The sequence below is a fragment of the Onychomys torridus genome, chromosome X (genome assembly GCF_903995425.1).
Source record: "Onychomys torridus chromosome X, mOncTor1.1, whole genome shotgun sequence".
Lineage (NCBI taxonomy): Eukaryota > Metazoa > Chordata > Mammalia > Rodentia > Cricetidae > Onychomys > Onychomys torridus.
Genome location: NC_050466.1, coordinates 59,407,672 through 59,432,558, shown reverse-complemented (window position 1 = coordinate 59,432,558; position 24,887 = coordinate 59,407,672). Strand labels below are relative to the sequence as shown.

Sequence of the window (24,887 nt, the reverse complement as noted above, 5' to 3'; positions counted from 1 at the left end):
AGCCTCGGTCCCGGACAAAGAACTACAGGCAACTAAGAAATGCTGAGAGTGAAGTCTTCCTCTGGGAAGAGCCCTCCAATTGGTTATCCAATCCCAAGTGGTCAGCATACAAGTAACATTATATGGCTGAACAGATTATAGTTATATATTTAGGGATATATGTATATGCATATCAAAAGCAATTAAAGAAAGAAAACAGAGGCCAGACATTTGAGGGTGGTGGTGGGAAAGACTGTAGGGAGGAAAAGGAAGATGGTGTAATTATATTTTAATTTCAAAAAAATTGAACAACAGCAGCCACAATTTAAAAAAAATATTTCTAGCACTATTCAAAAGTGCAAGTACAGACTCTCTTCTGAGATTCAGATCTCTTAACTGTGAACCCCTACAACATCAAAATCAAATTACATACTTCCAATATACAGTGGCATGGAGTAAACATGGCCATTCCAAAATGGAGAAATTGGAGGCCGAGGAAGGAAATAACAGATCAAAGCAAGATCAAAGCTCATCATGTTAAGCACTGAATCTCACAGCTCCCTGAAGGATATCTGGGGTTATGACGGAAGCATATGGACTCCAAGGGGGCTTAGATCAGTGGTTCTCAACATGGGGATCTCAACCCCTTGGGTATTTACACTACATAATACAACAGTAGCAAATTTGCATATCAGACATTTATGTTAAATAACATAACAGTAGCAAAATGACTGTTATGAAGCAGTAATGAAATAATGTTATGGTTGGGGGTCAGCACAACATGAGGAACTGTAGTAAGGGGTTGCAGCACCAGGAAGGTTGAGAGCCACTGCCACTCCACCTCTGCTGTGTATAGCATATGTAGTCTCTCTCTTCTCTGGTTCTTCTCCATGCATGCCACTTTTTTCAGTGGCTATCTCAGACACCCTAGGATTTCCACTTACACTTCACTTTGCCAGCTTCATAAACTTCTGTTTTCAGGGCCTCTTGGCAGAGAACTCAACCTTGCCACATAGGTCAACTTTGTTGGCTTTCTGGAACCTTGGCATAAGCTTCCATGACCCCCCTCACTCTACATCTTTGCTGCCTGTAAACCAGCATCATGTGGATGATGCTACCAAGCTCTGTTGTCAGCTCGAGATGTAGGCTGGCAGCTCCGGATGGTGGTTTTGCAGCAGCTTCTCTGTGCTGACCCTGGGGAAACTTCCCTACATGCTTGTTTCTGACAAGGGATCCTCTTCAGTAGCGTTCTCACTTTAGACTCTCCTTTAAAATGAATTTGGGTTCTCACAAGATGAAGTCTTCCATGGAGAGTGTTTTGCCCTCGAGCGTCTTTCCTGCTGCCCCATTTGTTACTTTCTCTCACTGTGGACCTGGATAACCCGGAGCTATAGACATGCCACAGCCTTAGTCCTGGCCCATCTTGAGCACTTCTCCACCAAAGAAGTGAGTCCATCACTTTTGAATTCAGCCTTACTCGAGTTCTTGGAATATGGGCAGAATGCAGCCAAATTCTTATCCAAAACACAACATAATTTGCCAGCAGTGGGTGACAGGACAGAGGCACAGCTCTGTGCTGTAACTTGCAACAGCCTAGGGAGCTTGCCCTAATCTTTTAGGGACTTTGGCTCAGGTAAAACAGGTTCCTTAACTTTGACACAGAAAACAATTTTAGGGGGAAACAGAATGAAGTAGAACTGGAGTTTCCTAAATGACATTTTAATATAGATTATCTTCAGCACTAGGGTTAAAAGGAGGAAAGATTTGTGTGGGAAGAAAGGAAGACACACCCAAGAGCATGGGTGTGGTCTTCTCTGAGAAACTCACACCCCATTGTCTTTAATAATAGTCACATATAGAATTTGGGTGGTTTTGGAGCTAATAATTTCAAAGGGTTGCTAAGGACCCTAAATGAGATCACAGGGTGGTTCCCAAAGGGCCTGGGACAGGATAACAATGACAAGGTACTACTGTAAATGACAGTAATGCAGGGCTGTATCTTTACTGTTAACAGGGTTAGTAATCTTATTTGAGAGTCCCAGAGAATGTCTAGGGAAAGGATTGAGCACTCCCTCAAGGCCATGTACATTCAGGTCTTAAGCCTTATTTTATTATTGCTATTTTAACTCATAATATCCATATAGGAAAGGAATGTTATCTCTGTGTCAGTAATCTTTGAGTCTGATGTTAATTTTAATTGTGCTGGGAGTCTCTCTTTCTCTCTTGAGACAGTCTTTTTTTTTAAATCAAACTTGGGGGTCAGAACCTGTGCCCCAAGTCAGACCTGGCTACCTGTCCACAATAAGCCAATTATAAGAGCCAAAAGAAAAGTGGATGTATTCAATGTGGCCACACCAGGAAGAGGGACAAAGAGATGCAGCAAAGCCCTCAAATCTGTCCTTCATGTTCTGGGGCCTGAGGGAAGATCAAAATTTAAGTAGAGGGCCAAGGATATGCACATCTAAGTAGTCCTGGCCACTCTAGACTCATCATGATCTGGATTTCAGTCTTGTCCTATAAAGTAGTTAGATAAGTTCGTAGAACACTGTGGAATCTCTTTCTGGGAGGCAAGTTACCCCTCTAGATGGCTCTTTTGGCTTCTCCCAGCTTGACTTTCCTGGGGAAATTTCTAGTTTTTCTTTTTGGTCCATTGCTTCAACTGTCTGATAGTCCAGCTGAGAGACACAAGTGTCTCTTTAGAATATCTTCATTTCTGTCAGGCCAGTTACAGTCTCACTGCATAGTTCTGACTGGCCTGGAATTCACTATGTAGGCTGGCCTCCAACTCTCAGCCATCTGCCTACCTTTGCATTTGCCTCGCCAGTGCTGGCATCTAAAGGTGTGTGCCTCCGCACTTGGCTGTGACGGATCTCTTGATCTCGGATGGTGAACGGCTTCAAGCAGAATCCAGCTCCTTTCTTTTTTCATGGCCCCATAAGTTTCCCTCTCTTTCTGTCCTGCCTTAGGATTCTCTTTGGCTCAGTTCTTGATAAGATTCTTCCTTCTATCTGAAATCTCTTGAGCCAGTCAGTCCTCCAGGGTCTGTGTTTCTCTCAGGATACTTATCTGTCAAGCTACCACCAGTATGGTCCATTAGGCGCTGCTTACCACATTCCAGGGTTTTTCGAAGGCTCAAAAACCACATGGTCAGATTTACCATAGCATCGGCCCCACTTCCAAGTGCTAATTTTCTGTATTTGTTAGGTTTCTCATTGCTAAGATAAAATACTCCAAACTAAAAGGAGGGATTGTTTTGGCTCACAGCTTCTGTTTTTAATGCTATGTAGCTTCCACTTTAACAGGATGAGGAAATGCGGCATTTTGTTTTGTTTGTGGTGCTGGGAATCAAAGCCAAAAAGCTTGGGTATGCCAGGCAAGCATGGGACTGCTCAACTACATCCTTCTCCAGCACTACATTAAAAAAAATTCATTAATAACTTCTTCAAATTTTCTAATTGGTTATTTGCTATCAATTGATGTTTGTCTCATTTTTGACATACTTGTTTCAAAACTTTTATTTTCAGTTTTTTCACATTCACCTATTATTGTAATGGGATTTGGAGTGAATTCAGTTTCCCTTGCTACATTTCTGTGTTGTCTTTCTTAGTATTACATCTGTTCTAATGTTTTGGAAATTTCCTGAGAGCTGGAACATGCTTCTCTTACCTCCGTGAGAGAATATCTGTGAGACATAGACCACACTAGCAGTGACGATGGCATACTGAAGATCACTTTTCAAGTAGCTCAATACTATCTCTCGACAGGTACCAACTGTTGCAACCAAGTTTTTCAATATGCATTATCTAGTAGGGAGATGAGATTCAGGCAAGTTATCTGTTGCTGTGGAACTTCGTATCTGCAGTCAACAATGATTTTCTCAAGATTTTATTTCTCCTGATTCTGTTGGTTGACAAAGATTGGCTAGGATGTTATATTGCTCCGCATAGTACAGGCTGAAGTCATTTTATCAGAGTAGAACTCATCTAAAGCTGGAATGACCAACATAAGTCTCATTCTTCAGAGTCTTTCTCCATATGGCTGTTATCATTTAACATCTTACCTGGGCTTCTTTACCTACATAGTCATTGGCTTTCAAGAGCAAAGGTTCCAACAGGGCATAGGCCAGTTCATAAATACTTATGAAGCATTCGTTGCACTTCAGTTGCTGAGAGTACCTTTGGTGAAGCAAGCCACATGGTCAAACCTCAGACTCAATGTGGGAGGGAGTTCAATAGAGATGATCAATTGACAGGTGGTTTATTGAAGGCCACCAATGTAAAATTCTCTCGCCGGGCAATTTTCTGTCCCTAGCTGTACATGGATCTGCCAGTATCTATTATTACTGCCATCACTTACAATTTCCTGGGCCTATGTAGCTTTTAGTCTTGATTAAGAGTTTGGGGTTTTGATTCTGTATCTGTTGGGATCTTTAAAACACACACACACACACACACACACACACACACACACACACACACAGAGCAAAGCATATACCTTTCTCATGTTATATCTGATTTTTCTATTTGAAGCAGAACAAGGAAAAGAGTCACAAAATAATGATTGAAAAATGTCATATTTGATGGAAATCTGGATCAGCATTAAGCACGCACATTTTCTTCAGGAAATTTTCATAAGCATCCTACCAGTTTGCTCTTATTCTTACTGCCAATGCCACTATTCTGGCCACATCTCTGCCCTATTTCTTCCTTGTATAATTACACAAAAATATACACTGAATAGTGAACATCTGCCTCTGTAACTTCATTCACTTTTTTCTTAAAAGGCTCTCGCCCTCAACTTGTATGGAGTCCTCTAATCGTCGTTTCATAAGTGCTAGCAGATGGAAATATTCTTTCCATTGAAATTCTCAGCATTTCTCCATGTACTTCTTTTATGACACTTAGCAATTCCTTTTCTCATAGGCCATTTCATATGCTTGGTTTGGAAATGGTACTCAGGCCAGATTTTCTTTTCATCTACTTTGCATATAGATAGCAAGCTTTCAATACATGTGTGATTGCCTGCCCACTCTAAAATAATTCAAGGAAGCTTATTTACATATGGATTGGCAAAGAAATAAATTTCAAGGGAAGATGATACCTACATCTATTTTATATCTTTTCTGTCTGGGGCATTTGATAGTACAACTGGTTCTGACTGCCTTCATATTTTAAGTATCATCAGAACATACTGCACATAAACATTATAGTGGTTTCCAATAACATTCTCTAAAGCAGTGGTTCTCAACCTTCCTAAAGCTATAACCCTTTAATACAGTTCCTTATGTTGTGGTGACTCTTGATGATAAAATTATTTTTGTTGCTACTTCAGAACTGTAATTTTCCTACTATGATGAATCATAATGTGTATATCTGATGTGCAGGATATCTGATATGTGACTCCTGTGAAAGGGTTGTTTGATCCCAAATGGGTTGAGACCCACAGGTTGAGAACTGCTGCTCTAAAGGCATGCTTTGAGGTCATTCACACAGAATGCTACAATTAAAACCATCCCCAGATTTAACTCAATTCTACTACAACTTTATTTAGCCCTAACTTTTGCACAGGTTTCAAAGGGATGCCACTCATGGTGATGGTGATGTTGCTCAGAAAAGAATTTAGTCTAGAAAGTGCAGGAATGGCAGTGCCGGGGTACTGCAAGTACCAACTGTAAAGAGTGGGTGACCACTAGAACAATCACATAGATTCTGTCTTCTTGGCCAAGCACCACTATACCATGATCTGGCTCCAGACCTCAAGACACTTTCGGCTGAGGACTGCAACAGTTTGAGTGGGAGCATTTCAAGTTATACCTAAGATTTCTTCCCACCTGGACTGTAGAGTTGTAAGACAAAATCCAAAATCTGAACTTTTAAAAGAAATGTCCTCCCTTTTGGGACGTTCATTGAAATGTACATCTGAAATTCAAAGTTCATAATTTTCGTTTTGACTTGCTGTTTTTTTTTTTCAACTGTGTACTCTTATTTATTGCATTTAGCAACCATGCCAGAGTAATAAGAACCAGAGTGGTTGAGTTGGCTGTGGTACTGATCATAAAACACCATGACCCTGAGTTCCCTGAGTCTTTCTCGCCAAAGTCTCTCTAACCGGAAGGAGGTGAGGAGAGCGGGCTTCCTGAAAAGAGACGCAGTAACTAGGCAACTAGGGTACGTACGCTCGGGACCTTCTGCAGCTCTTAGGAGACGTGCTCCGGCGCTCGCTGACGCTACAACCCGGCGCTGGAGAGTTGGGAATGACTGGGTGTCTCTCTTCCACGTGTATTCGGAACCTCTGCGTGATTGGCTAGCAAGGGGGCGCGGCGCTCGGGTCGCGGACGCTTCTGATTGGTGCTTTGGAGCAGGGGGGCAGGATTCTGCTTACAGCCGCGGGAGGTCCGGACAGAGGCGGCCATGGGACTCGAGGGTAAGTACGCGTCTTGGCTGTCCTTTATAATGCTCAGCCGCTCTTCCAGACGGGCTTGTGCGGTTCTTGTAGGAGCGTGACAAGCTGTGGAGGGGATGAAGCCCACCCTGCCTGAGGCCCGAAAGTCGGGTCCTAGGGTCTCCGGAGTCAAATGGGGCTGAGGATTCATTGAGAGCTGGAGCCGGTTCCTAGGCAGAGTTTAATAGAGCGAGGGACTGGAACCTCAGGACGTTTTTTTGACTCCCTTTGGGTCTGGCTAGACCTTGCCTGATCCCGTAGGGGTGGCTTTTAGACCCTGGCTGATCCTCTCTTTGGCTCTAGTGCACCCAACTGCCGCGCGGGGAGTCATGCTTGTGCACTGCCCTGGGACTGGATTAAAGTACGGTTCTCTTGATTCCTCAGCCCCGCCCGATCCCCGTCTAAGGCTCCTCAGGAGCTTCTACTAATAAGGGAACTCCCTGGCTATGATCGAGAATTTTGAGGTCTTCTTGACTTTGTCATTTACCTTGAGCACATTACTCAACCTATAATGCTCGAGAGAGAATCCACCGTATTTTACAGCCTCTGTTCTATGAATTCAGTAGATTTTACAGCCTCTCCCTTAACCTATAGAAGCTAAGATTCAGTGAGTATGCAATATGTTGAGATTTTACGCAATAGAGATTTTAGGATGATAATCTGCTGGCAGGCAGACTCGTAGTAACAGAACATTGGAGGTCAGTGGCAGACTTTCAGGTAATTTCAGTTGGTTCATTATTTCTGTTTTCCTTATCATTCATTTAAGACTGAATAGGACTAAAGGTTCAGGTTTAAATGCCACACTGCAGTAGAACATATTAGCCACTTAAAAGTGTTAACTTGAGGCTTTCCTTTTTTTTTCCCTGCAAACTTGATATTTTCCTGCTTTCATTATTTATTGGTTACAAATTCGATGTTTTCTTCTTTTTCCAGTTTATGTGACAGAGTCCCCCTGCCATTGTAGCCCAGTCTTACCTGCTCTGGAACCGTCAACCCTCCGCCTCTCAACTCCATGCTCCTCCTTTGCCTCCCCACATTGTATTTCCGAGAATATTTTAAGTGTAGATGAATTTGTTGGAGAAAATTGACACATAGTTTGCAGGTGAGACCTGAAACTCATTTAGGATAGTGATTCTCCATTGAGTTCTTGCAGCCTTGCAGATCTCAGCTAAGGAGGATTTTTGCCAGATCTCCAAGGCTCTAGTGTTAAAAGTGTAAGCATCTATAGAACTGAATATTGTATGAATGTTTCATATCAGCATAGCTTTAGGAGACTGCTAAAAGAAACATTTCTGACAGGTGGTGGTGGTGGCGCATGCCTTTTATCCCAGCACCAAGGAGGCAAGGGCAGGTGAATCTCTGTGAGTTCTAGCCTAGTCTACAAAGCAAGTTCCAGGACAGCCAGAGATACATAAAGAAACCTTGTCTCCAAAAACCAAAAAAAAGAAAGAAAGAAAGAAAAAGAAAAGAAGAACAAGAAAAACATTTCCTACCATAGATGTAGGAAGAGCCCCACATGCATCCTATGCCCAGTTCTCTGTTTCTTTTCAGAGTCTGCACTGAAAGGAGGGCACTCATGGTGGAAAGACTATGTAACTAAAAGAGGTTCAGAAAAGAGAAGGGAGCAGCTTGAGTCTCAGCATCCTTAAATAAGGAAGGAGAGACTGGATTGTCCGCAGCATGAGCTCCAGGTAACACTTGAGGGTGCTCTCAAAAAGGAAGTTCTAGCTCCGGATATATTTGAGTAGAAACCACAGAGCCAACCAGCAGAACCGTATGGGATGAACTGGATTGCTGGCTAAGCTGTGCACATTTTCTGTCAAGAGCCAGATGGTAAATATTTTCGGCTCTGTGGGTCATATGATCTCTTGCAAAGCCATTCTGCATTGTAGCATAGAAGTAGCCATTCATATGAATGAGCAAGCCGTGTTCCTGTAAAATTTTGTTTATAAAAATAGACACTGTGTTGTTTTCATTGGGTTCAGAACCTAGCCTGTTTTAGTATCTTTTTTTTGCCTCACAAACCAGAACAAAATATAGTGCTAGAAAACAACAGCCTTTTTTTTTTCTCTTTTTCATAATTCTGGAATCTGCTACTAGACTTAACTAGTGGCACTTTTGTGATTCTTTTCAGGCGTCGCTGGGGAAGGCTGCTAATAGTTTAGCTGATAGTCTGCCTAGAGATTGGGCATGGGTAAGGGCGTAAAGATGGCAAGGTCCCCCTGTAGCTTGTAAGCACTTTTTCTCTTCATTGTCTCCTCCATGTCTTTCTTCTTTCTTTTGTTCTTTGTTGTTGTTGTTGTTTGCCTTTTTCCAGACAGGGTTTCTCTGTGTAGCTCTTGCTGTCCTGAAACTCACTCTGTAGACCAGGTTGGCCTTGAACTCACAGAGATGCACCTGCCTCTGCCTTCTGAGTACTGTGCTAAAAGGTGTGCGCCAGCATGCCTGGCTTCCCCCATGTCCTTCTAGCCCAGTAGTTGCATGACTTGGGTGGTAACTACAGAAGTGAAAGCCGTCAGACCTTTTATAGGCCCATGTCAAAGATTTGTGTGTCACTTCTACTATGTCCTATGGCTTAAATAGTCCAAATGCAAGGGAGATTCTGGAGTGCGATGGTGCACGCCTCTAATCCCAGCCCTCAGGAGTCAGAAACTGGAAATATCAGGAGTTCAAGGCCAGTGTGAGCTATGTAGATAAAACTTGGATTTAAAAAAATGTGGGTAGAGAGGATCACTAATGAAATAGCCTATGGCATTGTGTTCCCTCTAACTTCTTTAAACTTTAGATTTTGCATTTACATTATAGAATCGATTCTTTGTTTAGATAAGTCAACTAGACTACAGTAACATATTGAAGACTCTTAGTCTGTGTAGTGTTGGATATATAGTGACTTAATAGTAGAAGCTGAATAAAGAGATAAAAGGAGGTGGGAAATATATGCTTGTATGTTTTATTATTGTAAAGAATTGGTTTGGTACTTTGGCAAACCATTGTGTATGATGACCTAACATTTGAAATGTACCAGTTTCCTAGCTCAGTTAGCACACCATAGAATTTAGTTTTTGTCATATGACATGTCACCATGCTAAGCAAGTTGATGTTGTCAAATGAATAAATTTAGGGGAAAACCTTTAAAAGATGCCTTACCATTAAAACAATTTCTAACAGGATTTGGAATATGAAATGGGGTGTGGCTTTGAGCTGATGTCCTGTTTTTCTCATTCAGGTGATGGAAGACATGTTTCTTAACTGGCTTGCTCTGAGAACTGATGCCTGAATCACCTCAGCATGGCCAATAGAAGACGAGGTGGGCATGGCCAGCCTCCCTCAGTGACGCCTTCCCGGTTTAGCCCTCGAAGTCTTTCTACCAATAGGACCTGCATCCACAATATATGCATGGTGTCTGACTTTTTCTACCCAAACATGGGAGGTGTGGAAAGCCACATTTACCAGCTCTCTCAGTGCCTCATTGAGAGGGGGCACAAGGTCATAATTATCACCCATGCATATGGAAATCGAAAGGGTGTCCGTTACCTCACCAATGGCCTCAAAGTTTATTATTTGCCTCTCAGAGTCATGTACAACCAATCTACAGCCACAACTCTCTTCCACAGTCTGCCATTGCTCAGGTACATATTTGTCCGGGAGAGAGTTACCATAATCCATTCCCACAGTTCTTTTTCTGCCATGGCCCATGATGCTCTCTTCCACGCCAAGACAATGGGGCTTCAGACAGTCTTCACGGACCATTCCCTTTTTGGATTTGCTGATGTCAGCTCGGTGCTTACAAACAAGCTTCTAACTGTGTCTCTCTGTGACACAAACCACATCATTTGTGTCTCTTACACTAGTAAGGAAAACACTGTACTAAGAGCAGCACTGAATCCTGAAATAGTGTCCGTCATTCCTAACGCTGTAGATCCTACTGACTTCACTCCAGAGCCATTTAGGAGGCATGATAGTCTAATAACTATTGTTGTTGTCAGCAGACTTGTTTACAGAAAAGGTAATGAAATAGTAGCTCTATTTGCATTGACGACTTTTTTTATTCCTTGTAGAAAACTGTTCAATACTTGTATATAACGATTGCTTGCCTTTTCATTTTGTGTGGTGGCTTTATAATGACTTGTAACTATTGCAAGGGAAGGTCGAATATCAAGTTTATGTATCTAAGAAGAGAAACATATAGAGTGGCTATGAATGCTGCCCCAACCTTTGAGGTTGTAATGGTTATTGAACCACAACAACAACAACAACAACAACAACAAGCATTTACCTGATGTCCTGTAATCAGTTATTTCTTTGTAGAAGTTCAGGAGCCCTGCACAGATAGTCAGAACAGAATATGCTCTGTGGCCTTTTCTTTTTGATTGCAGAAGTAATGGTTTCTTGATTGCAGATGTTTTCAAAGCTTACATAGCACATCTGTGACCATTTTATTCAGCGATGGCCATGATGACTATTTTCATTGGTAACTTCTTGTCTTTTGTACATCTGTACACATTGTTCAGAATCAGTAGGCCTTTTGGGCACATAGATGTTCTGTGACTTGTTGGTTTTATCTGGTCATCTGCAAAGCATTGATATCAGCAGTCAAGTGGTGAAGAAAGGAGAAGGTGGCCCAGGGTTGGAACCTGGCCCATTGCTGATCAAAGATAGGTCACTTGATAGCTCTGTGACAGCTTTTATTTGTTTAGGTCACAACAGGAACTTTGTGAAGGATCAGAGACAACTCTTATAAAGGTCTCTGCCTACGTTCCACTCCACCTCCGTCCTCTGTTATCCCTCAGGAGTGTTTTGTTCTTGTTGCTGGTTTTCACATTTCTGTAGCACTGACAGTCCCTGCTGTAGCATTTGTGTTTATTACACATTTGAAGCAACCTGCTTATTACCATAGAAATGGTATCCTGGTGGTATTTGAAAAGCTGTCAAATTGTCAGAAATATCATTGAAGGTTTGTGGGGTGGGGAGTCAGTAGTAAATACTGCATATTCCCCTTAACTATTAGAATTTAAAACATCTGAGCAAAATCTGAATTATAGGGAGCTTGGTTTAGAGCTTTAGGAATCGAGGATCATTGATTCTGGCTGTGCCATCTTGCACAGTTGCTCTGGGTTTCCTTTGAAGGAGGGGGACTAAAATGTTTGAAACAGTGTGCTGGATTTGACATTTTTTTTCATTTTTGCTCTCCAGTTTAGGACACCTCTCATCTGGCAAGGCCTTTTTTTGGCATTCATTTATTGGCTCTTTCAAACTATTTAGCTTTGTAGAAACTTGTCAGCTGCTGTGATAGTTAATTTAATTATTCAGTACAGTCATAAGGAAAATGGTGCAAGATGAATTTGTGGAAAAATGCCAACAGGTTATGCTCTGTCATGTAGCAACATTTGGGAGTTGGCAGTGGTCAGTGTAGGTGATGACTGTAGTAGTTCTGGACAAGCCCCATAAGTAGAGGTTTGTTAGAAAACTTGGACTCAATTACATTTTCTGGGATAAAGGAAATCATGTCTTGCTGTTTAATCAAGATGTTAGGAATGGAATTCTGTATTCTGCACCCCTTCTGGGATACTGGTGATGTATTTATTATAACTTCAAAAGTTTGTCCAAATCATTTTTTAATCAAATAGCTTACCTTGGTAAGATAGATGAGAAAGTATGATGGCATGTATGATTGAAAATCTGCATAACTACTCAAAGGTTAAACGTGCTACTTTATCTTATTAATGTGGTATTAACTTTTAGAGCTAGATACAATGGAGTCAAAGTATAGCCCTTCCTGTTTTAAATTCAATAATTCAACAGATAAACTGAACCTTTTCCATAGGCCAGGCACCCTGCAAAATGTAACATGAGGAGCAGTGGTTACATCTGTAGCTCAAATATTATGGTCCATTCCTTCCGAATACTGTAATTCCCCTGGGAGATGTTCAGTGGACCAGATTTTCAAGGCCCATTGAAATAATGCCAAAGGATAAAGCCATGTTCTCCTTGCTCAGCTTTCATGGAGGAAAGACTGCCTTCTGTGCCTTCTTGCTTCCATCTAGTCAGGGTTCCCCATTGTTCTTTGTATGTTCAGGCACCTCTAGCCACTTGCTGTAGCGGTAATGACAATGTAACGTTTGTATTCTGCAGCTGGTAAAGCCTGTGTGTGGTACAGTACCGCACCTGCCCCAACAACTGTAGGGTAGATGTTACCTGCATGTAACAGACAAAGAAACAGTTCTCAGAGAGGGGAAGTAGCTTGCCCAAGGTTACACAGTAAGTGTACACAGATCACAAATGAATCCAGCTCTTGAGTCAAGGTCTCCCTGTGCCTCTACCCACAGTGTGGTCATTGTTATCCTAGAACAGATCTGAACATTCTTTGAAACATGGTTGGACTGTGCTTTAAAGTCGATTTGAATCAGAGGTTTTTTTTTTTTTTTTTTTTTTTTTTTTGGTCTGTTTTGTGTGAATGTGGTGACTGGCAGTCTTTCGTGTGGTGTTTTCTGTTAGAATCTGGCCAGAATAAGCTTGTTGGTTGTGTTTGGTTTGTTTGTTATATAGTAAGGAGGGACCACCTGCTTTATTCCTAGAGTACTATAATAAAGCATCGATGGTACTCACTGGCTTCGCTTCGTAGGAGGCTCTTGTCAGGATTAAATAGCCCAGTACATTTGAAGTAGATTGTGAATATAGAAAGTTCAGTAAACGTAGCCATTGTCAGCATATGTGATGATTGCTCCATCTTCTTTTGTATGAAGAATGGGCACTTAATCTTCCCTTTTAGAGGAAGGAAAGGGAGAAAGTATAGGAAGCTGAGTGTTAAGTGGTTCTGAGCCACTTCATGGTTATCTGGTTGATGTGTAGACATGAAACAAAGATAGCAAGTGGGAAGCCTTCTTCATTCAGGAAACCTACATCTGAATTGATTTTTGGTGTATATCATCTTTGAAAATCCATTGGTGATTGCACAAAGTGACTAAATTCTGAGCAGCTTCCAGAGACATGGGCAACTTCAAAACCTCACAATAGCCAAAGCTAAATTTCTTATAAATCTGTGGAAGAAATGATTTTGTTATGGTTTAGCTTGTCAGAAGCTTAGAGCAGAAAATGTCCCAAAAGAAATCAGATACAAGGAACGAATATTTTTATCTGTATGTTCAACATCTCAAAGTAGACAATAAAGGAATTTCCTTTATCTGGAAAGTTACTTCTTTGGGTCCCTAATGAATCAGTGGACAGACATTCTGAGAGTGTAAAGTCAGACTGTACATACAGTGGGGAACTGCCAGAGTGTTTGCTAGGGTGGTTTGGCTGGGTAATGACAAACGACACCCAGCATCTGGTTGTTACTTTTAGCTGGCCCAAAAGAACATTGAATGAGAGTCTACAGGGACTCCTCATTACCCACCTTATTCATACAATATTAAAGAAGGGGTGGGTTTGTAATTTATAAAGAAAAGAAAAGAAAATCCACGTGAACCTATATTCTCCCAATATGCCTATTTTGAGGAAGATTTGATGGGAAAAAATGTGGTTTGTGTGCATATGCAAGTTTATGTGTGTGCATATTTTAATTGAATAGCTCAGCTCAATAGATTATTTCATGTTTACTTTTGAATGTATGGTTTGTAGTTGGTGATGAACTAAGTTCCCAAATAGAGTCAGCATTGCTGTCGCGTTAGCTCGCTGCTCTTTATGCCAGTAGGCTGTGACTTACTCTGTTGCTTTCTGTCTCCTGAGATCATGCTTACATATTATATGAAAACCATTTTCTTTTTTAAAAACCGAGGAAGATACAGCCTTAGGCCTATGGACTAGAATGGTCTCCCAGGTCCTGCCACCTTCATTCACTGGTGTTCATTCAGAAATTCTCTGTATAAACTGCAGTCTTAACAAACTGAAGGCAGGAGCTAAGACCATTGCTTAGCCCTTTCCTGCTGCAGGAAGTGGAATCATAGTCCTGTTGATTTTTATAGCCGGAGACTTTGGACTATATATATATATATATATATATATATATGTCTCTGCTAGGCCAGGATAAGAGGGTGGACTGGTTTTAAAAAAAATAAAGAGCTGGACTGAGACCTAGATTTCTAGTCAGCTGTGTGCTCTGGGGAAAGCTAATAAACCTTAGCTATCTTAAACACCATTTTTCGGAGTAGGCGATATGAACAAGTGAATGGCTTAAAGGATACGGAGCTGAAACAAGGTTGGTTGCTCATGACTTGGATATGTGGCAGTAGCAATGCATGTCAGAACCTGAATCTTCAAGTGTTGTAACTCTTGGGAACCAATAGCAGTTGGTAAATAATTCCCCCCTTCTGGGAAAAGTTTAAGAGGCTTGGTTTGTCTACTTCAAAGAGGCTAGCTGTAGTTGATACTTAAAACAAGTGGATTCTCTGGGACTCTGAGTTTGTTAAATGTTAAAGTATTAATATTTCCAATATTCAACTTTATAATTTCAGGGACTGATTTGCTTAGTGGTATAATACCTGAACTCTGTCAGAAATATCAAGAATTAAATTTCCTAATTGGAGGAGAGGGACCAAAGAGAATCATTTTGGAAGAAGTACGGGAAAGATACCAGCTACATGACAGGTATTAATGGCTTCCAAGGCATTGTGGGTGTACTGAAAATGGCAGCTGTTTATGTTTGCTTTTGACTGCATGCCCAACTTAGGTGTGCTCTTGCTTCAGTTTATAACGAGCATACAAATATAGGGCATGTTTTTGTGAGTTTTTATCAAATCAGAAAGCTTATAGAATACACAACTTTTGTCCATTAATTGAATATTGACTTGGGAGCAGGTGTTGGAGGCATGATAACAGGCATGGGGGTTCCGGGAGAACTTTGGTTGGAAATGGTTGCAGGTTTCTAATCCATCTTGTGTGTGGTTTAAGTGTCATGATCCAGTCATGGAAATTGTTGTACACATACAGTTTTGGACATATCTTTTCCTCCATAATTTCTGCAACACACAGTGTATGTTATGTGAAGTGCTGATTTTAAAAAGGTTAGTTTCCCACTTCAAAATGACACTTTTAACATTTAATTATGATTTTGTTATTAATTTGTTCATTAGCTAGGCATAGTGGCTCATGCCTTTAATCCCAGCATGTGGAAGGAAGAGACAGTGGAAGGCAGATCTCTGAGTTTGAGGCTAGCCTGGTCTACAGAGGGAGTTCCAGGATAGCCAGGGCTGCATAGTGAGACCTTGTCTTGAAAAAACCAAAAATTCCATATTTCAGTAAACCCAACCTAGTTTTGGAGAAGATGAAATTGCATTGTATGAGCTGTAACACAATAGGTTTCTAAGGCTGTTTCTATTACATTGGTGTTTGGCCATATCTGGTCTTTTCAGGTAGGAACATTAATACCAGTAAGAGTAATATAAATAACAGACTTAGCTTAGGGATTAAATTCCTTTTGTGGCATGACTTTATTTTTTTAATTTTACACCTTTCTCTCCCTCTCATTGCAAAAATTAGGGTGCAACTTTTGGGAGCTTTAGAACACAAGGATGTTAGAAATGTCTTAGTTCAAGGACATATTTTTCTTAACACCTCCCTCACTGAAGCCTTCTGCATGGCGATCGTAGAAGCCGCCAGTTGCGGTCTGCAGGTAAAACACTTTAAGGGCTTCTCTGGTGGGGTTCTGTGTTTGTAGTACATGCCAAATTGACATTTTTTTAGCTTGGTCTTTTGCTTTTCCTGGGAAATGATTACAGTGGATTATGTGCTCTCTCTGGTCTTTTGAAGGTTGTCAGCACGAAGGTTGGTGGGATTCCTGAAGTGCTTCCGGAAAATCTTATAATTTTATGTGAGCCTTCAGTAAAATCGTTGTGTGAAGGCCTGGAAAAAGCTATTTCCCAAGTGAAGTCGGGGACATTGCCAGCTCCAGAAAATATCCACAATGTAGTAAAGGCTTTCTACACCTGGCGGAATGTGGCAGAAAGAACTGAAAAAGTATGTCACGTGTTGAGAAAAGATTATCCAAATTCCTTGATGTTTTGCACACACATTTGCTTCTCTCGCATACAGGTTCGCTCCTTGAGTTTTGGTTTAAGGGTATGAGCCCTCCCAAATGAAAAGAAATTATTATTTTTGTACTAGGTTTGGTGCATGTGCTTGGCTAATTTTCTACGTCATTCATTGCCCTGGCCTCTGAAAATAGTCACAACACGGTCTAGTCTCATTAAACTCTTTCTAAAGAAGTCCCAAACGTTTCTAGAAATTGAAGCACAAAGAGAAGTAAATCATTGTGTTGGGGTTTATTTATAGTTCTATAGCACACAGGGCTTCTTAGTAAATGGGTAGGTGATTGTAGTGCCTGTTCTAAATTGTGAATGTTGATTCAGAATACTTCCCAGAACTCTGGTAGCCCTTTTCCTGATGACTGATACTCTGCCAGAAAGGATTGTCATAACTTTAGGCTGATTGACACTGTATTAGAATTCAAAATATATGTGAAATTAAGAACAAATAGTCACCAGTAAGAAGAAGCCACAGGGAATTTTCGAGAAGACACAGGATTGACAGATCCTGTTAGAGAGGACAATTGTGGGAATGCTGTAATGTTTATTCTACTCAATCTCATGTTAAGTCCCCCTTGTGTCTACTCCTGCCTCATTCCTCATGTTACCACTTGCCAAGCTGAAGGAAACAGCTTACTTTCTTAGTATATAGAAATCCTGTATCAGCTGGGTGGCGGTGGCGCATATCTTTAGTCCCAGAACTTGGGAGGCAGAGCAGGTGAAATCTCTTGTGAGTTCGAGGTCAGTCTGGTCTACAGATCTGGATTCAGGACAGTCAAGGCTACACAGAGTAACCCTGTCTTGGAAAAAGAAAAGAACAAAAGCAAACAAATAAACCCTGTACCAGAAAGACAATTGAGTGGAGCATGAAAACGGTCAATAGTTTAGACTCGGGCTTTATGCATTTGGTGTTAAATACAGTGGAGCAGTGGATTTCCAGCCTGGAGACTCTTTCTTGGTTTGAGATACAGGCTCTCATTTAAAAATGGGCATATGCTATGTGATTCATTGACATAAGAGGTGTTGGAAACAGACAGAGGTATATCAACTTAGGAAAATAGTTACCGTTTTTTTTTGTTTGTTTGTTTTTCTGGAAGTTAGACTGAGTACCAGTTGCCTGTGGGGATGAATGTCAGAATCATGTGGCTAGCTTCTTCAGACTACATCCTCCATTTTTCTGTCCCCTTACCTCCCAAACCACTTCTTAAATTCTGACTTGTCCATTGTAGAGCAGAAATGCAGTTTGGGTTATGGTTGGCAGGAATATTTGGCCAGACAGGTTTTTTGGTGATCTTAAACTCCACCCTGATTTGAATCATAGCTCTGTAAATTGTCATCATGCAAACCTCCAAAGTCTGAGCTGTTGTCAGTAAGCAACTCAGGAAAGAACTGTGATGGCAATTTACCAGTGTGTGTTAAAGGCTCTAATTAGCATTTTTGTAATAGTACTTTTCTTGTAGTTTTGCTTTGCAGTAATAGTAAAACATCTTATATGTTTTCTTTTATATTCTCTGCTAATTTATAGTACATATTTACAAAAAAAAGAAAGAAAAAAAAAAGAAAAGGGAAAAAATCCACTTGGGTATGGTGATTTACAGTTGGGGGTCTGAGGCAGGAGGATGACCACGAGTTTCAGGCCAACCTAGGCAGTACAGTGAGTTCCAGGCTAGTTCTGTGCTACCCTATCTCAAAAAGCCAGACAAACAAAAAAAAGTAAATCCTCATTTATAAAAATTATGTTCTTTTTATAATCATAAATTATTTATTACTTAAGATAATAAGTTAATTGACCTCAAGTGAAGGTGGACAGACAAGTTATTTTGTCTTTTACCTCATGGACATTTTGAACCTTTAAACTTCTTTTAATTTGACTGGGTTGCTTAGAACATTGAAAAGTAAATTGGAAAGTTGGCCATGGTGGTACACACCTATAATCCCAGCATTTTGGAGGCAGTGACAGGGCTATCCTCAGCTATCTAATGAGTTTGAGGCCAACCTGGGCTACATTAAACCCTGTCTCAAAAAAAAGTTAAGCATTTCTGCTATAAAGAACTTTTTTTTTTTTAACTTTAGCTACAATCCACCGGCCTCAGTTTCTCAACATCATTCTGATTAAAAAGTTTGTACTTGGGGCTGGAGAGTTGGCTCAGAGGTTAAGAGCACTGGCTTCTCTTTCAGAGGTCCTGAGTTCAATTCCCAGCCCCCACATGGTGGCTCACAACCATCTCTAATGAGATCTAGTATCATCTTCTGGCCTGCAGGGACATATGCAGGCAGAATACTATATACATAATAAATAAATAATCTGTAAAACAAAGAAGCTTAAAAAGTTTGTACTTAAAATGTCCTCAGGGTAGAAGAGCTAGATGAATGTGCATCATGTCTTTCGAAGGCCACCCACCTCCGAGAAGAGCTTGCATTGTCCTTTGCGATTTTCTCCAATCCACACAGAGACAAGTGTGCATGTCTAACATTGCCGGGATGCAGGATCAGCAGTGGTTTACAAAGCAAGGCATCAACTCCCAGTTCTTGGCACGGCCCTCTTTGTTTTCCTATCGTTGTTTTCCCCTACTCTGCATCTTCTTCCTGCTTTCCTTGCAATGTAGAAGCCATTTCTCTGTAGTGTCTCCATCCTTCCTCAGTACAGTGCTGTGGTTGTCTGTGTGTGCCAGGCGTTAGTGAGAGCTTTCTTTACCCTGTTAAGGCATTGGCCCAGCTCAACAGTGTGCCTGCCGAAAACGTCTTCCAGCCTTATAGGACTTTGGCATTCCAGTGGTCAGCTGACTGTCACCCGTTCTCTGTGTCACTCAGTGTTTAGCCCAGGATTAAGTCAATGGTAAGCACTGCGCTAAATGACAGCAAACATGAGTGATTCTCTCAACAGGCGTTTGCCAGATGCTCCTGGTTGGTGCGGGTCATGGATCACCACAGGTATGTGGTGGCTCAGTGTGGTCATTGTCACCTTCTCTTTTCCAGGTATATGAGCGTGTGTCGAAGGAAACTGTGTTGCCAATGCATAAGAGATTGAACAGGCTCATCTCTCATTGTGGCCCAGTGACAGGCTACATTTTTGCTTTGCTGGCAGTGTTCAGCTATCTCTTCCTCATTTTCCTGCAATGGATGACTCCAGACTCTATCATTGATGTTGCGGTAGATGCTACTGGGCCAGGGGGAGCCTGGACTCATCAGTGTCCACGTGATAAGAAAAGAGATGAGAATGATAAGGTATCCAAAAGCAGGTAGAAGCAAGTCCAAGTCCACAAGTCCTAGACACTTGCAATACTCCTGCTAGCATTTGAAAATTACCTTGCTCATTTGTTTTTGGCTTTCAAAATTGGTTCAGTAAATTACGTTACCTCTGTATCATTCATTATTTTGGTTTTTTGAAGACAGACAAATAATTATGCAGTTCCTGAGTGTGGAGACTCCTTGCACTTCTTAAAAATTTTGGGGAGAATGGTTTATCCACTCAGGTATGACATTTTTCAGATTATTCAGATCCCTCTAGCAGAGATGTTTTAACATTATATTTTGGGAGTCTTGGGTGCTGAAAGGCCAAATGTTTCTGGATCTTTTTTTGGCCAGTTCTTAACGTTATACCATTAATTCACATTTACCAGATGTTTACAAGCTTTCTTTAGGGAGGTACAACAGTTATGTAAACTGTTTTAAGTCAAGGTCATGTATCCTTCAATGGACATTGAAGTCATGTTCTCAGACCCTTACTAGGTCCACTCAAGGGTTACATGGGATCTGATTCCTTGAGCAAGACCATCCATTGGTTGCCAGCATGTTTGTGTGTACATATGAAAGTTGAACTAGATGGTTGCTGAGACTAAGGACTAGTAAACAAGAAGCAGTAAGACAGCGAACATGCCAAGATGCTCAAGCAAATGAATGGCAGGAAGTCATCACTGACGTATTCCAAGTACCTCTCTGAAGCTGTTTTATGCATTCTCCTAGGAAGAGCCCTTGTCCTCGTATGTGTGTGTGTGTGTGTGTGTGTGTGTGTGTGTGTGTGTGTGTGTGTGTGTATGTATCACTCTGTATAAATGAAGTGCTGATTGGCTAGTAGCCAGGCAGGAAGGATAGGGTAGGCGGGACAAGGAAGAGGAGGAGGCTGGGAACAGGAAGGGTGGGAGGAGACACTGCCAGACACTGCCATGAGAAGCAACATGTAAAGACACCGGTAGGCCACAAGCCATGTGGCAAAGTATAGACTAACAGAAATGGGCTAAATATAAGAGTAAGAGCTAGACAATGGTAGGCTTGAGCTAATGGCCAAGCAGTTTAAATAATATAAGTGTCTGTATGATTGTTTTATACATGGGTTGTGGGACCGCGGGGGCTTGGTGGATCCTGGAGAGAAGCTCTCCAACTGTGTGTGTGTGTGTGTGTGTGTGTGTAAAAGAATGTTGCTTTTTAAGTTCTATACCGATACCACTGTTGACACTGTGGCCAACCCTCTGCTTTTGTAGTGCCCAGTTTAGTCCTGTAAACACCATTCTGAGCAGAACAGATGAGGTGTGCCATCTCCAAAGCAGCTGCTATCCTGTCTTCAGGATGGAAGTCCCTCCCCATCACTATGGCCTAGCTGACTTCTGATAAGTATTGCCAGTGTGTGGCAAGGTTTGCCTCCAGGGTGATTTATGTATAGAGTATCAAGTTTGAAAGACATCAGAGCACATGGTCTCTTTGTGGGTGGAGTGTCTCAGTCGGAGTCCCAGTCATCCAGAGCCATGGTTGTTTAATCCCAAATGACTATGATAAGTATTAATAATCCTTTGAACTCTTCTGCTTGGGTTTTGTGGGAAAAGGACTGAAATAAAGGCAGCAAGGTGCTTGTGGGCATTCGATTCTGTCAGTATTGTGATTCTGTACAGGATTTTTTAAGGATGACATTTGCAGAACTTTTTAAAGAGTATCTTAACATGCCTATTACCTGGTTGCCACTGACATAAAAGAGATGTATTTGTGTTTTGTGTATATGAAAAGACAAACACTAGAGAGTCATTTTTAAAATACAGAAGTTAGGGCTTCTTTTATTGGAGACAAATGACTGGTCCAAACTGTTGAGTCTTCCTCAAATCTTTATGCATTGAAACAGACATATAGGTAGCAAACAGTGCTAGACTGAGACATGTCAACACTTGGCTTTATTTATTCTACACTACTGTTTCTTCTTTTATGTTTGTTTGCTTCTAGTTTTTGCCAAAATCATCACTGGATACTTCAATTGTTCTTTATTTAAGATAAAAATAGAATTGAAAATTAATTTGCTCTTGTGTGTAAATGTGTAATTTATGAATTAAAATTATTTTCCTTTTCTTTGAACAAATGAAAATAAACTTACTTGTGTGACAGAATTCATTTTCAGGCTTCCTGGAAACCTTAATTATAACTGTCAATGTTGCACTGGTCAGTATGTGGAAACACTGTTCCATGCTGTTATACTCATAATCATTTAAAAATGAAATCAACATGGATGAGGCATTTGTTGAAAAGACACTGTATTCTTTTGATGTTGCAGTCATGCACATGAAACCAGTCTGTTAAAACATGCTCAAGTCCAATAATAAAGACAAGAACCATCTTTTAGTAATTTTCTTAGTTTGTCTTATTTTGTGGAACCGCCCCCTCTCCCCTTTTTTGTGTAGATCTAATGTGTTGTTTGGTCCATTCCTAAAACAGGAAGTGTCCTTTGTCTGATGTACCACTCTGTCATCTTTTATTTCTAGAATATATGCCCTTTTGTATTCTTGATATAGCAAGTTCAATTGTACCTTTGTTTCCTGATTCCAATAAGCCGTTGTTTGTCACTGTTAGTTATCACAGAAGGCAAATGAATACATCCACACACTATTGTGTGTGTGAACTACATAATTACACTTTGTATGTTGCCAGCTGTTTTAAGAGAAATTTGAATTTTGACTTTATTTACAGGGCTTATCGTTCCCCACTCTTTGGGTTAGGAGTAGTGGTAAGCAGTTATTCTCATTCATATTCAGATTTGTCTCACAAAGGAAGGTAGCTTGATCTTTTAACATTTTTTTTATATCTTAAAATTTCATGTGTATGAGTGTTTTGTCTGCATGTCTGTCTGTAACACTTACATCCATGGTGCCCCTGGAGGCCAGAAGAGGGTGTTTGATCTCCTGGAACTGGAGTTATAGATGGTTATGAGCCTCTGGGTGCTGCATACTGAACTCGGGTTCTCTGCCACAGCGGCCAGTGCTCTTCACTGTTGAGCCATCTCTCCAGCGGTTATCCTGTGGCAGAGTTGGGGGTGGGTGGGTCCTAGTGCATTTTTGTGTGCCTGTTTGTGTAGAGTTGACAATGTCTAGTGTCATTCCACAAGCATCCACTTAAAAAAAAAAGGAGAGTAGAATATTTTATTATGCCCTGGATTCTTTGACAAATAGAATTCAGGAAGATTTTTAGAATGTTTGTTTTTTGGGCTGGAGAGATGGCTCAGAGGTTAAGAGCACCGACTGCTCTTCCAGAGGTCCTGAGTTCAATTCCCAGCAACCACATGGTGGCTCACAACCATCTGTAATGAGATCTGGCATCCTCTTCTGTATACATAATAAATAAATAAATCTTTTAAAAAAATGTTTGTTTGTATTTTTTTCATACATCTCTATAATGAATTTCAATTGTTTTCATGCCCTTCCTTACCCTCTCATTTCCCCTCCTTTCCCACCGAAAGCCTTCTTGCCAACTCTTCCTCCTTTCACGTCTTTTTTTTTTTTTTTTTTTTTTTTTGGTGTGTATAGTCCTCCAAGTTTAATGAGATTTGTTTGTAAGAGCATGGGTGGGAAGTTATTTGTTGGCACACAGACAGCTTATCAGTGGCTATACCACTGAACAAAATGGTGCCCCTCCCCCAGCAACTGTTGACTGCCAGTAGTTGGGGTGGGGGGCGGTACATCCTCTGAGCCTCTCCCACCTTGCTTGGTGTCAGAATGGAATGTTGATGGGCTCTGGTAATCTCAACTGTGGTGAGTTCATGAGAGAAGTGGTCATGTCCAAAAGACATCGTTTTTTTTTTGCAGCACACCTCCAATCCTCCAACTCTTGCATTCTTTCTATCTCCTTTTTTTCCGTGTTCCCTGAACCTTGGTGTGATCTAGATGTCCTGTTTGGAATCAGGCATTCCGCTGTCACTCATCCATCTTTTTGGTGACAAGAGTTTCTTGCTGAGCTGGAAATCGCCAAGCAAATTAAGCTGCCTGTTTCTGCTTCCTCAGTGCTGGGATTAGAAGGACATAGCACTTTTAACATGGTTTCTGGAGACAGAACTGAGGTCCTCATTCTTGAAAGACAAGCACTTTACTAACCGAATTAACTCCTCAGCCTCTGGCTGGATTTTTAAATAAGGAATTACACAAATTAACATTCTACATAGGATTTGTATTTTACAGAACTTATGGAAATTAATTTTGTTCATAATTGTATATATTAAGCTATGATTCAGTGGGGATCCATTGGGAGGTGGAGGACAGTCTTGTCCCCAGGAGATACCTTTAAGAGGTTTGGAGACCTTACGCTGGGCATGGTGGTGTATGCCTTTTATCCCAGCACTTAAGAGGCAGGGGGATCTCTGCCAGCCTGGTCCAGAGCTGTTACACAGAGAAACTCTGTCTCAAAAATAAATAAACAACAAAAAAGGAAAGTTGGCTATGTTAGTTCTTATAGAGGTAGTTATTCTAATTTGCTGGAGAAACTCATTTTTGACCTTAAAGCATTTATTTACAAACTGCCGTTGGGGCTGGAGACATGGTTCAGCTGATGAGAGAGAGAGAGCACTTATTCTTCCCGACATCAGTAATACATTGAAAGATTCAACACCCACTTCTGACTTCCACACAGACCAGACACTCGTGTTATGCACGTATAAACATATAGGCAAAATACTCATATACCTAAAGAATATTAAACAAAACACAACCAGAAACTCTGGTCTTAAAATTGTCCTTTGGCTTTCCTGGAGGGCTGTCCTTGGTTGTCAGCTTGAGTCCATCTGGAATGAACTAAAACCCAAATGGCTGGGCACACCTGTGAGGGATTTTTTTCTTAAATGAGTTGAAGTGAGAAAACCCACTTCTAATCCAGATCTTTGGAGGTGGGAAGATCCACCTATAATCTGGGCCGCACCCTCTGCTGGCAGCCTGTGTAAAGGGCATGGAAGAAAGAAGCTTGCTTTCTGCCTGTTTGCTCTCACTCTCACTGGCAAGTCCATTCCTTCACAAGTCTACTTATTTAGGATTCCAGTATTTACTGAAGACCAGCTGAGCAACTACTGGATTCTTGGACCTTCCATTGGTAGACAGATTATGAGATTTATTTTGTAATTTCTGTTCCTCTAGAGAACCATGATTAATACACTGCCCTTTCAGAAGATTTTAGAAATTTAGAAAAACCTCATATAAACAATAAAAGAAGAAA

The 24,887-nt window shown here is 41.0% G+C and overlaps 1 protein-coding gene across 5 annotated transcripts; it reads left to right on the top strand.

The window, feature by feature from the left end:
- The first annotated feature begins 6,353 nt into the window (after positions 1-6,353).
- On the top strand, positions 6,354-20,465 carry Piga (phosphatidylinositol glycan anchor biosynthesis class A). Of its 5 annotated transcripts, XM_036175276.1 has the most exons (8): positions 6,354-6,402; positions 7,354-7,522; positions 7,972-8,111; positions 9,647-10,426; positions 14,871-15,003; positions 15,895-16,027; positions 16,165-16,446; positions 19,416-20,465. In XM_036175276.1, the coding sequence occupies exons 4-8, from the start codon at positions 9,709-9,711 to the stop codon at positions 19,680-19,682; spliced, it is 1,533 nt and encodes a 510-aa protein (XP_036031169.1). In that variant the 5' UTR covers positions 6,354-6,402; positions 7,354-7,522; positions 7,972-8,111; positions 9,647-9,708; the 3' UTR covers positions 19,683-20,465. The 5 variants fall into 5 exon arrangements, with proteins under 5 accessions (XP_036031169.1, XP_036031170.1, XP_036031172.1 ...); XM_036175279.1 differs by lacking the exon at positions 7,354-7,522 and having other exon boundaries at positions 6,372-6,402; positions 9,647-9,727; positions 16,165-16,371; XM_036175278.1 differs by lacking the exon at positions 7,354-7,522 and having other exon boundaries at positions 6,372-6,402; positions 16,165-16,371.
- Positions 20,466-24,887: the final 4,422 nt, after the last annotated feature.